The 14,296-nt window shown below is 49.0% G+C and overlaps 1 protein-coding gene across 2 annotated transcripts in view; it reads left to right on the top strand.

Moving 5' to 3' along the window:
* The first annotated feature begins 10,362 nt into the window (after positions 1–10,362).
* The window catches only part of ILDR2 (immunoglobulin like domain containing receptor 2), a 91,004-nt gene continuing 87,070 nt past the window's right edge, over positions 10,363–14,296 (top strand). For both annotated transcript variants that reach the window (XM_075564407.1, XM_075564415.1), the window contains exon 1: positions 10,363–10,469. In XM_075564407.1, the coding sequence (XP_075420522.1) occupies positions 10,424–10,469 (46 nt within the window). In that variant the 5' untranslated portion in view covers positions 10,363–10,423. The remainder of the gene's footprint in view (positions 10,470–14,296) is intronic.

Below are 14,296 nucleotides of genomic sequence, written 5' to 3'. Positions count from 1 at the left end.
TTCTTCGTTGCACATGCATATGAGGCAATCGAAGATTCCAGGGCTTGGGTCAGGCTCACCTTAACCTTCAGAGTGATATCCTTGCTCTTTACCGCTTTACAGAGGTCTTCTGCCCAGAGCGATGCATTATTTGATTCCGTGACTGCTGCTTCACAAGCGCGGGTCACGGATCCAAATAAAGTTACCCTCTTGACAAGCTCTCTTGGTCACACCCTTATCGCAGTCTCCTTACGGTGCTTTCAAAAAAGGGCCAATTAAAACAGTGGCTTCCAATGGGATCTGTTAGGATCATTAAATTCCAAGCAGAGAGGTCAGCTCATAAAGTGACCATTTTGAGGGGACTCCAAAGGGGACTTCATAGATGTTCTCAAAGGACACAGGATGATCAGAGACAGGGCTTCTTAGAAAGAAACTTTAAGAAAATTGAGTCTTGAAGGAATGAAACTATGGGTAGAATAAGGAATTCCCCAAGGAGACTAAGGCAGGTGCATTACTGAAAGAACTTGTCTGCAACTCCCCATGATAGCAGACCCATGATTAAACACCTTTTATTTGGAATAAGCCCATGCATGTATGATCCAGGACTCTAGTGATACATTTTTACTTACTGTAGTATACTAGGGGTGTCAAAAAGTTCTTGAAACAATTCCTTTCAATTATCTTTCAATTCCATTTTTCCATGAGCTTTCTGAAGCCTTCTCATACAGTCACCATTTCTATGTGTAAGGCATTCACTCAAAATGGGGGTGTTGTTTTCATTAGTATCAGGTGCTATTGAGTCACTTCTGACTCAGCAACCCGAGTACAACAGAAAAAAATGCCGCCTGGTCCTGCGTCATCCTCAAAATTGCTGTCGCATTTGAGCTCATTGGAGCAGGCACTGTGCTCACCCATCTCAGGGCAGGTCTTCCTCTTTTCTGTTGCCTCTCCACTTTCCCAAGCATGATCACCTTTCTTCAGAGACTGGTCTCTCCTGACACCATGTCCAAAGTATGTGAGATAAAGTCTGAGCATCCTTGTTTCTAAGGAACATTCTGGTTGTACTTCTTCCCAGGCAGATTGGTTTGTTCTTCAGGAATGCCCGTATGTAGACATTTAAACCGAAGAAGGGAATGCTGCATGAGTTAAAATCAGAATTGGGGTAAGGGTGCAGAATGAACACTTTGGTGAAAAACCCACACCCTAAAACTCCAAGACAAAGGTCAAGTTCTTTAACACTGTTTTTTAATTTCCTTTTTTCTTTCTTTTTACTTTATAGAGACCCCTTTATTACGTCTTCAACAGGACAAGACAAACTCAATCATCTGGCTGCGGGAGCCCATCAGCAGGAGGCCCTAATGGAGTCTGTAGTACTGCTTTGGAGCTGCTTCCGTCCACGCTGCTCAGAGTACTGGCCTCCTCCTCCCGGTTCCCTTCACAAAGTGTGAGGTCAGTGAGGGTGCCCCTGTTCTGGCTCACTTCCTCCCTTGAGGCTCTGTCTTGGATCTGTGTCGGGGGAGAAGGCCTTGAGGAGATGCTTAGGGCTCCATGAAGCCAAATTCTGGCTTGATCACCAAGAGCTAGTGGCTGGGGTTTGGGTGAAGCACAGGCAAGTCAGGTGCCCTTTCGTCTTTCTCCTTGGGCTGAAAGGAACTTCTTTGCCACTGGAAGCAGAATCGACTCTGTTACTGACTTTAGGGAATGTAAATGCACGCCTGGTCTCTGAAAGACATAAACAGTGAAACAAGAATGAAAAAAACAAAACAAAAAAACAACCAAACTCACTGCCATAAGATTTACTCTGACTCACAATAATAGGACAGGCTAAAACTGTCCCTTAGGGTTCCTAAGACTCTAAGTCTCATTTTCCTTCCAAGGAAGCTAGTGGGTTCAAACCAAGGGTCTCCTGGTTAGTAGCTCAGTGCATAGCCCACCACGCCACCATGGCTCCTCCGTGAAAAAACAAACTGAAGTCAAACCCCAAGACAGACCGCAAATGACAAAGCAGCCGTACTTCATCTTGTGCTCCATGACTTACAGTGAAATTATAGGATGAGCATCAGCCAGTAAAGGCTCCCAGGGCTTCAACTGCTCACAATGAACTTGATTAACTGCTCACGATGAAGCTATGGAATGGCAGCAGGTGTGCAGTTGGGGGCTTTATAGTTCGCTAACGCCATAGGCCTGCCAAAACACCTGTCGTCCTTCTCTCCTTCCCCTAGGGATGCTCCAGACACTGAGTACGTTTTGGCATGCTATTCAACAATGTTTTCTTTTGTCCAGCAATTTTCTCTGCATTGTAAACATATCCAGAGTATAAAAACGTAGAAAGAAGAAACGATATAAAAAAATGACAAGCCTGTTCCGAGAGAATCCTAGTTACTCTCTTGTGATTTCCTTTTCCTGTTTTTAATGCATTTACCTTTGCTTTCCTATACATTGGATGGTCCTTAAGAATTGGAATGTATTGTCTCACAGTTCTGGAGACCAGAAGAAGAAATCAAGGTCATGGGCATGCTGATTTTCCCCCCGAGAGCTCTGAAAGAGAACCTAATGCATGTCTTTCCCCAGCTCTCAGTGGCACCCAGAAGTCATTGGCATTCCTTGGCTTGCAGCTGCATCTGCCTCCCTTATCACATGGCTGTTCTTCGTCCTCTGCCTGTCCCTGTCTACCGTCTCTGCTTTTATAAAGACACTAGTCCTGTAGGTTAGACCTGCTCTATTCCAGGGTGCCCTCCTAGCAACTGATTGACTTTCCAAAGGAAGACCCTGTTTCCAAGTGCCTGGCCTGAGTCATGGTATTTTCAATCACCTCATATGCGTGTGAAAGTTGGACATTGACTAAGGAAGAATGGTTCTGGAGAAGATTGTTGAAAGTACCGTGGACTGCCGAAAGAACACGCACGTCTGTCTTGGAAGACGAATAGCCTTGGAAGCAAGGGTAGCAGGGCTTCATCTTACACACTTCGGACATGCTCTGAAGAGACTGGTCCCTGAATTGCAGTGCTGGAGAAGAAGGACGTCAAAGGACAAAGCGATCTGTCTTGGACCAAGTGTGTCAGAGTGCTCCTTAGAGGACATTTGTCAGGAGAGACCCGTCTCTGGAGAAAGTCATCGTGTTTGGAAAAGGAGAGGGGCGGGGAAGGAGAGGAAGGCCCTCTAGGAAATGGATCGATATCATGGCAGCCACATGGGCTCGAGCACAGGAACAATTGTGAAGGTGCTGCAGTACCAAGCAGCGATTCGTTCTGTTGCGCATAAGGCTGCTAAGAGTGGGAACCAATTGCATAGCACCTAACAACAACAAGAAAAGTCCCTGCTAAGAGGAGAAGCGGGCTGTCGTGGTTATATGTTGGACTGCTAACAGTAAGACCAGCAGTTTGAAACCACCAGTTGCTCTGTGGGAGAAAGACGGGGCTTTCTACTCCCGTAAGGAGTTACAGTCTTGGAAACTCACAGAGGGCAATTCTCCGCTGCCCTGCAGGGTCCCTATGGGTCAGCAGCGATTCTGTGGCAGCGAGTGAGTGTGTTTCCCGGGAAAGTGGAGGGCAGTGAAAAAGAGGGAGTTCCCAAACAGGAGGGATTAACATGATCAACGGCTGCACCCATGAGCTCAAATAAGAATGCCCGTGCGGACGACACAGGACTGGCGGCGTTTCGCTCTGTCGTACATAGGGTTTCTGTGAATCAGAACCAGCTTGACGGGCACCTGACAACATTTCCAAACAAGGTCACATTCCAGGAATTGAGACCTCTGCATATTTCTTTGGAGGCCACGATTCTGTCCATGGCATTATTTTCTATCCTTGCGGCCATGCTATAAATAAAATGTCATGTTTTCCTTTTTTCCTCACATTCTCCTTGGCTGGGCCTTTCTGCAGCAAACACCATCAGAGGACGAACTCAGGAGGAGGTTCCCCTCTCCAGTGAGACGGGGCTCCAGGAGATGGCACGGCAGGTGTCCGCTTGGCCGGCACCCAGCACCGCTGAATCCTGAGAGAGCAGGCTCTTGGGATGAATGTGCCTCAAATGAGTGGCATGCGCAGCACCTCCTCCCAGCCGTTTACTTATTATATACTTACCGCTGTTCTTGGCAGTTCCATACCCTTTTTTTTGGCACTGTGCACTGTGCATTTGCATTTCCTTTCTTTAAACCACTTTCTTAATGAAAAGAATTTATTCCTCAATCCGAAAGGGCTTCCAGACTGAAAATATGCCCCCATTTCCAGTATACGGTACATACAGTCTCCAGTTATATTTTTTAACATTTAAATCCTTAGTTTAATGTAGATTTCTCAACGTGTTCATTCCGGGTGGTTTGGAAGATGAGGAGGAGGCGAAAGAGAACACATCTCAGCGGGAGCTCAGAGGCAGGCAGATGAACAGAATTTACAGAAGAAACCTGACCCCTGTATTTAGGCCGGACCTCTTATGATCCTCCTGGAACTCAAGATCAGAGAGAGAAAGAGAAACGGGACGTTGTCTGTGAGCCCCCGAAAGATGTGCATTAAGCAGGATTCATGTGCATGCATGCCCGTGTGTCTGCAGTGGAATCATGTTTTGAAGAGAATTCAGCTGCATTATATTTATAACCTTGTGGTTGCTACCAGCTACCAGCATGTCTCATTACAGTGGTTCACTTCCCATTTCTCCGTGTCCTAATTCTGTTCGGAAATGTGCAGATTTGATGGAGCAGCTTGTTAGGCCACCCCTCCTGCCAGCTCCGGTTTCCTGGGAATTCTGCTGCGGATGTACACAGGACGAGGCACTGTGTGTGTGTCTTTAGTTTCAGCTGGAAGCTGAGGTGCTGGAGATTCAGAGGCTTCCTTTTCCTATGATGAGTCAGTCTCTCCTGAAAGGTCTTGTTTTACACGACCATGACAAATGGGCACCTGAAGCTTACATAGGAATCCTAGTGGCACAAGGGTTAGAAGCACTCAGCTGTCAAGTGAAAGTTTGGTGGTTCGAGCCCACCAGCTTCTCCAAGGAAAAACTGTGGCGATCTGTTTCCATAAAGATAGATAGCCTTGGAAACCCTATGGGCTAGCTCTCCTTGCCCTGTGGGATCCCTATGCATTGGAACTATCTCGACGGTAGTGTGTCTGGTTTCTGGTTTAGAGCGTACATGAACTCTGGGCTCAGCTGTAGACATCAACTCGACAGCTTTCTTGGAAAACAAAAAGATGATGGTAGTGTTTCTTAGACATCAATGTGCATCAGAAGTATGGACTTGAGGAAAATGGTTAATATGCAGATCCCTAGGCCCCCACCCAGAGATTCTGATACTTTGGTGTTTTGTAAAGCCTGTTGATTCTATATATTTAAGCAAACACTTTGTGATTCTGATGCCCCCAACACACACACACTTGGAAGACCAATCCTTCATGACATACCACCATCAGTAAGGCCACTGGGCCAACCTCCTTCACCTGCTCCCCTCAGGGCGCATGTTTTCAATCACGAGTTCAACCCTTTTATATGACCTGGTCACCTTGGCAATGGCAATTGTTGTTGTTCTGTGTGGTCGCGTCCTTTCCAAATCATAGCAACTCGTGGACAGCAGAAGGACTTGCTGCCCAGGCGTGCACCACACTCACCACCAGCATGCTTGAGCCCACTGTTGCAGCCTGCGCTAATCCATTTCATGGACGGATGACCTCCTACTTCCCCAAGGCTGGGGCCCTTTTCTGAGGACTGGCTTCTCCTAGTAACAGGCCCAAAATGCATAGGGCCAGATCGCGTCGTCTTCACTTCTAGGGAGCATTCTGGCATCACTTTTTCCATGACAGGTTTGTTTGTTCTTCTGTCAGCCCATGATACTTTCAATATTCTTGGCCAACACGCTAATTCAGATGTATTGATTCTTCTTCCGTCTTCTGTATCCATTGTCAAACTTTCACATGCATACGAGGCAATTGAAAATACCATGGCTTGGGCCAGGCATGCCTTAATTCTCCACGGGGCATCCTTGCTCTTCAAATACTTTGAAGGTCTTGTGCGGCAGATTTGCAATTTCTGACCAACTTCAGTCTTTTCAGTTTATCATGGTATTAGCTACTGGTCCGGTTATGAAGACTTTGTTTTTCTTCACATTGAGCTATAATTCACACTGAAGGGTACAGTCCGTCATCAACAGTGCTGAGCAATAACAGATGTGCTTAGGAGGGGCATTTATTGCATTTTACTCCAGTTTAGGATCCTGAGGGATGGTCTGATGTACCATCCACTCTGGAAGATCCGGGATTAGACCAACTGGCCCTCCTTTCATACCACTGGGCAGATGTACAGAAAACAAATTCCCACAATGGTGGGCGAGGCCCCTTGACTTCTATGGCTCATTCTGGCAAAGTCTGACTGATCCTGTATTAAAGGGCACATAGAGACACATCTAAAGCTCACTTCTGTGTGCTTCCACCTTCCCTTCACACGTGCATTCAGCTTCTCTTCACCCAGCTGACCTCTTAAGCGTGAACCTGCCTTTTGTTCGAGTTTTGCAGACTGTCACTGCTAACTGTACTTAGCTATAAAACAGGGTCCAAGCTCTTTCTCACACATACACTAAGTGACAGAACCTAATACAAACAAAACACATCATCACTTCAAGTCCCAGGTCTAGGTGTCCATATGATATGGTACCCAAAAAAGGGCGTAGGCTTTGGAGTCACAAGAACTGAATATAAACCTTTACTCTGTCATTGACTAGCTACCTGATGTTGTTTTCTCTTCAGAATTAAGTGAGAAAGCTTGTAACACACCTTGAACTTTACCTAGATCATCATAGGCACCCCACCAACGTCAGGTGTCCACTTTGTTTTTACATTCTATTTTTCCTTTCTTATGTCTGAAAGCAAATAGTCCTCTCTCACACACTGTATTAGTCAGGGTTCTTCATTGTAAAAAACTGAAATTATTTCTGACCAAAATAGATAGAGGGACTATGAAAGAGTCTTTGGGTGGCTCAAAATTGTCCAGGAGGCCACAATCAGAAAACAGCAGCACAGCCAGCTCACACCTTTGGGCTGGGTGGCGGCTTTGCCTCTGCCACCCACCGTGGGCCTAGATTCTGGAGGCCACTGCTGGCCCAATGGCAGGCCCAGTTCTCCTCTGTCGGCTTCTTGCATCGCTTGCTTCAGATGAAAAAACTCTACCTGGGGAGATCAGCCTGGAACCTAAGCCTGCACTTCAGCTGGGTTATCAGGGCAGGTGTGAGGGTGGAGTGGTGGTGAGCATGTGCATCTTAACCTTTTGGCTTCTGGGGCTGGAATTCACCAAAAATAAGAATGGAGTTCCTATGGCAGGCAGCCTTATGTCTGCTCTCCCCTTCGCTCACGCGTTGATCCTCCTCCTTTCATGGCTACATCCTGCCGTTTTCTTTTTCTCATGAACTGGGTGAAGGCTTACAGAGCAGATCAGCTTTCCATCCAACCGTTCACACACATGGATCTCATCTCCTGGGCTGCATTCTCCACCGAGTAACAGCACATATGCACTTCCTTCACGGACTTCCTATGCCGATTGCTCATTCTTTCCTAACCCTCCTGAATTTTGTCCGTGGGGATGCTGCTCTTTTGACCTGACATGGTTGGTTATTCTAAGGTGTGTGTACCTCACTAGGGTTATTGTTCCCCTTATACACCTGTCGACAGTTGGGTTGAAACCTGGGCTCTGGGGGTAGATGACAGTGTCAGGGGTTCCATTTGTCCCTATCCAACCAGTATAACCTGATCTTTCTTAGGATTTTGAGTTTTGTTCTACATTTTCTCACACTCTGGTGCGTTCCCTTTTGCAGCAGCTGGTAGAAGTAGCCGGGCACCATCTAGTTCTTCTGGCTTCAGAGTCATGGCGATGAGGTTTGTGGGGTCCCTTAATTCGTCCGATGAAGTGTTTCCATGAGTCTTCAATTGTCATCACCCTTCTTTTCTCTGGATGGAGAGAGACCAATCATTGTGCCTTAGATGGCCACTTAGGAGCTTTGAAGACCCCATTTACTTCTCATCGAAGTAGCACCCAGACCTACCATAACACAGCCTTGTTGACTGTGCTATGTCGTTGACTTTGGTGTACTCAGAGACTGATCCCCGAGGCCCAGTGTTTGCTGTATCTAAGACATTTTCATAACGTTGCCCGCCTCGCCCCCGTGTACTTCAACACACTCACAGCGATACTTGCAGCAAAGGTGAAACTACAAGACTACATATAGCTGGGGGTGTTGTAAGTGATCCAGGAACTCCTCTCAAGTCTCAGACCACTTTGATCTCCGAAAATTGCTTTGCAGTCCAAAGCTTGCTCATTAAGCAGGTGCAATTCTATTGTCAGGACTCCCCCTCCTTCTCCCGTGCTCCCAAAGAGCTCTCTTTCTATTGCCATCATCACATGTATTCTGTTTAATGGTCTGATCTTCCTTCCTCCTTTCTAAGTAAGCTGCTTGTCCTGAAGGCCAGAATGTCTGTCTTATTCATGTTTCTGTTCTTGGTTCCTGACACCTAAAGCAGTTTCCATGGAGTTGATTCTGACTCCTGGAGCTCCCATGTGTCAGGGTTAAACTGTGCTCCATTGAGTTGCAATGGCTGCTTTTTCTGGAAGCAGATCTCCAGGCATTTCTTATGAGTGCCTCTGGGTGGACACAACTGTCCAACCTTTTGATTGGACATTTAATTAATGTCCGAATGCTTAATTAACCCTTTGTGCCACCCATAGTATCTATTAGGTGTTGAATAAGCATTTATTACCCAAAACATACATACCTCAATGATCTCTCCTTTTCTCCACCCATGGGAAAAAGATGAGGCTGTTTTCTCCCATTAACATTTATAGCCCCAGAAATCCCACACAGGGATCCGAGGAGTCAGGATGGATTAGATAGCAATGGGTTTGTTTTGGAGGGTTTCCTACAGACACAAAGCAAAATGGTCTTGTTTCTGTTTTTTAAAATCATTTTAATGGGGGCTTGTACAGCTCTTATCACAGTTCATACATACCTCCATCGTGTCAAGCGCATTTGTACATACGTTGCTATCACCATTTTCAAAATATTTTCTTTCTACTTGAGCCCTTGGCATCAGCTCTTCCTTTCTCCCCTCCTCCCTCCTCCCTCATGAACCCTTGATAATTTATAAACTAATATTATTTGTTCATGTCTTACACTGACCAATGTCTCCCTTTAAACATTTTTCTGTCCCCCAGGGAGGGGGCTATATGTAGATCATTGTGATCTGTTCCCTCTTTCTCCCCCACCTTCCTCATACCCTTCGGGTACCGCTACTCTCATTATTGGTCTTGAGGAATTTATCTGTCCTGGATTCCCTGTGTTTCCGGTTCTTATCTGTACCTGTGTACATGCTCTCTTGTAGCCAGATTTGCAAGGTAGGATTGGGGCCATGATAGTGGGGTGGTGGTGGTGGTGGTAGTGGAGAAGCATTAAAGAACTAGAGGAAAGTTGCCTCAAAGAAAAAAAATTTCAACTAAATAATCCATGTGGATATGACCTACAAGTTATCCAGTGCTGGACAAACACATACCATTGTAACGGTTCATTTCATCTAGCTGTGCATCTTCTTACTTTACAATGTTTAAACAAGGAAAAGTTATTCCGTGGGATCCTGCCTACCCTTTTCCATTCTGCTGAGCCTTCAGTTCCCTGCACTGCCAAAAAGAACCAGATTTGGGAGTGGGGGGGGGGGGGGAGGGTACGCAGCACAATCAGAATCCTTGCCTAGAGGACTGCTAATATAAATCCCATAAATTAGGCCAAGTCCTTGCATGCAGGTCCTCTGCGTTTGTCCCTCTGTCCGTCTCGCAGGTCAGCTTGGCTGCAGCACAACCACGCAGAGACTCTCCCGTCCTCGAGCCCCCAATCTGGCACTCCAGTTCCAGGACTGGCTTGGGTACAATCACCCAGCATTCCGGAACGATGGCTGCTTGGGGACAAGCTGCCACGGGGGCTCCCTGCGCGGCCTCCCCCGTGGCCCTCGCGGCCTCTCTCCGCCGCCCCTCTGCCCACTCCCCCCGGGTGGACTTTGCTACTCCGTGGTGACCTCGGGGCTGCTGGGGGCAGGCACGTGACCAAGAAACTTTGGAAGCGCGGGCGGCGGGCGGGCGGGCGGGGCGGGGAGGGGAGAGGGGCGGCGCGGCGGCCTGGCTCCCGGTGCGGGCGGCGAGGAGGCGCTGGCCCGCGCCTGGCTGCCTGCGCGTGCGGTGCTCCGGCGCGGCCCGGCGCGGGGGGCGGGCGATGCGCCGCCCGAGGCCCGCGCGATCCCCGGGCGCCGGCGTCTGCGCGCGTCCCCCAGGCGGCGCGGTCGAGCCCGGGGCTCCGCAGGCTCGCTCCCGTCCGCCGACGCTGCGCCGCGGCTGCCCTCGGCCGAGCGGCTGCACCGAGCCGCCGCGTCCCCGCGCCCGCCCGCTCCCGCCGCCCTCCCTCCTGGAGCTGCCGGGGAAGTTGGGGAAAATGGACAGGGTCGTGTTGGGGTGGATTGCGCTCTTCTGCCTCACAGGTAAGAGTCATTTTCTACAGGAACGAATAACTTTATATAGGTGTGTATCTGCGCAAACATATATGTATGTATCTAGAATTACCCTGTGATACTGTACACCCACCTGCCCCTCATCCTTCATTTTCAACCTGTTTGTGTTTTAAAGCTGTTGGGCCGGCTGGTTTCAGGGGGGGGAGGGGAATGTGTGTGTGTGTGTGTGTGTGTGTGTGTGTGTGTGTGTGTGTGTGTGTAAGTGGGTGATGGGGGAGGCCCGTCCCGGAGGGGGTAAGCCGGATGGAGACGCAGGTGTTTGGCTCTTGCCGCTGTGGAATGATTCTTCCGAAGTGTGCCTTTCCTCTCCCCACACAGCCCTTCCCCAGTCTTTTCCCGAGTTTGGAATGCTGTGAGTCTCGGGGAAAATCTCCTGGAAAAATGAAAGCTCCTCCGGGAGACCGATTAATTGAGAGAACTGATTTCCTGGGGGACGGGAGGTGGAGCTCCTTAATTCTAACCTACAGGGGTGGAATGACCCAAGGCATTCTCTCTGTGGCTTCCTTATGGGGTGCTAGGGAGCTGGGGTGGGAAAGAAGATGGGTTGGAGTTTAGGGATACTGGGTACCATTTGGACAGGGGTCCCACAGCTAGAGGAGAAGAGCCTTCCTAATGGAGGAACCCCGCCTCCCAACCCCCCCCCCCAACCCTTACCATCCGCGGTAATGTAGAGAGATTCCGAGTCAGTGCTCAGAGCTTCCGGGAAAGAAGGAGGGTTTCTCCCAGGTTCTGGATTCACTTTGTCCAGCGGGGTCCTCTGCTTCCTCCTCTTCCTTTTTGTGAACTTTCAAGGGCTTGAAGGATCCAACACGGTTTGATCCCTCATATGTTGTCTTGCGTGATGATGAGTCAGTATAGTTGGGGGACAGTTGGGGGGTCAGGTGGCCAGCCTTGAGAGCATCACAAAGCAGCCCTGTTGAGGAGGGCTGAAAGAGGTTTGATGGCTTGGACTGGGAAGAGGAAACCCAAGGAAGGTGGGATGGAGGAAACGGAGGCAAGGTGCCAGAGGATGAGGAGATGAGAGGAGGAAGGTGTGGAGGGCAGGAAAGAAAACAGTACCCCAAATTAAAACTTTGTCCCCCTGTCGGATTCCAGCCAGGAGCCCTGGTGGTGTTGTCAGGTAAGCGATGGACTGCTAAATGCACTGTTGGCGGGCTCAAACCCACCAGCTGCCCCAGGAGAACGAGGAAACTGCCTCTGTAAAGATTTATAGCCTGGGAGACCCTATATGTGAGTTGGCATCAGCTTGATGGCTGTAGGTTTGGTTTTGGTTTGGGGGCACCAGCCAGAGGAAGATTTGGAAACATCAAGTCAGCAGGAAAAGTGAAAAAAGCAGTCTAAATGTCATAGCCCAAGGTGATCATTGAGAGAAGGAGAAAATGTACTTAAGAAGAAAGGAAAAGATAAAAAGCCTTATTTCCTTTAGTTCAATATCATTATTGGTTATTCCAGGGTAGGATTCCTACCACTCACTCTTGTGCCCCTGATGGGTTTGGTTGGGGAGGGTGGGCCTCAGCTCTTCTCTTGGCTGCTGCAAGTTCATCCCGCCCACATTATTCAAATATGAATCATCCCTAATTTCAGGATTTGGCTGATCCATGCTCCCGCCTCCCTGGCCTCCCGCTGCCTTCCACTCCCACCCTCACTGATTCTAAACGTCCTTATCTTGCCCTACTCAGTTATTATATTTGAGGGCAAGTTAGGCCTTGAGCCTTTATCACGCCAGTCAGGCATCTGGGGAGGGAGGGGTTCCCAGGCCAGAAGGTGGTGGGATCAGCCCAAGAGAAGCATTTCTAAGAGAACAAGGGGACTCTTATGTCGCTTAACAGCTTATGTACGAAAAAATCTTATCCCCAGAAGGGATCATAGGAAATCTGGTCCAACTGTCTCATTTAATAGATGAGGAAACAGAGGCCCAGAGAAGCAGTATGTACAGCTAATCCCAGTTCTCCCAGAGCCCTGGCCAGTGTCTTAGAGCACCCTGCTGAGCAGCCTCTCTGGCTGTTGCCTTTTGGGATTTTTGTTTTGAGGGGGGTGTTGCTTTGTCTGTGGCTTAGGTCATCTGCACCTGCAGAGGCCACTTCTGCTGGCAGCAGGCAACAGGTTAGTTATCAGGCCATCTCAGCTGTCAGGTGGTCCGGACTTCTGTCTCTGCAAGTGCAGCTGGCTCCTGAGATCCTCTTGATCATCCCCTGGTGTCCCCTGCTCCCAGCTGCTGCCTGACCTCCCCCTCCCCCTCCCCCCATCACAGTGGCAGGAGGTGACTGTGGAGGAGCTGCCTCTGATCAAAGTAGGGGAGCTGACAATGGCGGCTGGGGAGGGGAGGGAGCAGAGAGGCACAGTGGAGGGTGAAATGCATTCAGGCTTGTTCTTCACAGAGAAACCTTGGGAGGAAAGGTAAGACATTTTAGTCCGGCTCAAATCCGTGAATTCTTCCTTGAGGGGGGCTGGAGAAAGGAAAGGACTGATTAAAAAAAATGAGACCCATTGCTGGGGGGGGCGGGGGATCATGTTAATTCTCTTCCTCCCTTCTCCCCCCCACCCATTTTTTCCTCTCGCTCTTTTTCTCTCTCTCCCCGCCCCTCCCCTGGCTCCTCTCTTTTAATGCAGGCTGAGCATGTTCTAATCAACACTTCCGTTTGTCCCCCCAGGCTCTAGCAGCTCCTTCCTTGTCATTCATTGCTAAACTCCCGTATTTCTCTCAGTTGTATATTTAGCCTCCTGATTTCTTATTGTCGTTGTGATGCCGCTTCCTGTAATAGATTGGTTTTTGTTGTTGTTTTGAATAAAACAAAATGCTAACCAGCTGCTATTTTGGCAACAGGTACCATCCAGCATTAGGACTAGAAGGAAGGCTCTGTCCCTGAACGTGGGTGGCCTCTCAGCCTTCCCTAGCAGCCAGGATGTAGAGCTTCTGGGGGACACGCTTGGAGTTGGGGACGTGTGCACCTGGAGACTCTTGTGGGTCTTGTCGATGGCTCGCTCTATTAGCATTTCTTTTGTTTCGCTCTGTAGTCCTTGGTCTGCAAGCATGTGGGACCTGTCTGCTAGTCTTCAGGACTGTGCTAGATGCCCAAGGACCCCTGGTGACGTCAGGGTAGCACTTTGAGCCCACCAGCTACTCTACAGGAGAAAGAGGCTTTCTACTTCTGTAAAGAGTTCCAGGCTGGGAAACGCACAGGGCAGCTCTGCTCTGTCTTCATGGGTTGTCATGGGTCACAGTTGACTTGCCTGCAGTGAGTCCATGCTCCTTGGGGTCTGATTGGTTCTGAGAATAAGAGATGAACAGCAAGCCCTTGCCCTCACAGGGTTGTCAGTCTGGTCAGTGACTCAGTATGTTTTCAGGTGATTTTGTTAGGCTGGGAGGCGAATTACCAGAAGGATGATGACCGAACGAAGGCATTTGTTCATGCACAGTGAGTTGCTACCATGCCTCAGGCATGTGTTAGGGTCAATAAGAGAATTGAGCCAACCCTGGGCTCCCAGGAATTCATAATGTGGTGGCGGAGCCAGGCCTATGGGCAGATAGATGGTGATGGAGTAGGATTGTACAAAAGCAGCAACAACTGTCGGCACCATTTTGGCATGTTTTGAAAGTGCTCCTCAACACCGAGCGGGAACGGAGGTTGCTCGTGACGGCATGAGGACAGCCTTCTGAATGGGGACTTACAGTGGTGTTAGCCCTGGAGACTGCTGACACTGCAACCTCCATCATCTCCTTGGGTTCTGTCGACCCTCCAATTTCCCTCTACCTCTGTCCTGCTTCCTGTCATGCAACAGACTTTGCACCAAAACCT

Source organism: Tenrec ecaudatus, chromosome 1 (genome assembly GCF_050624435.1).
Source record: "Tenrec ecaudatus isolate mTenEca1 chromosome 1, mTenEca1.hap1, whole genome shotgun sequence".
Lineage (NCBI taxonomy): Eukaryota > Metazoa > Chordata > Mammalia > Afrosoricida > Tenrecidae > Tenrec > Tenrec ecaudatus.
This window is presented reverse-complemented; position numbering and strand designations above follow the sequence as displayed.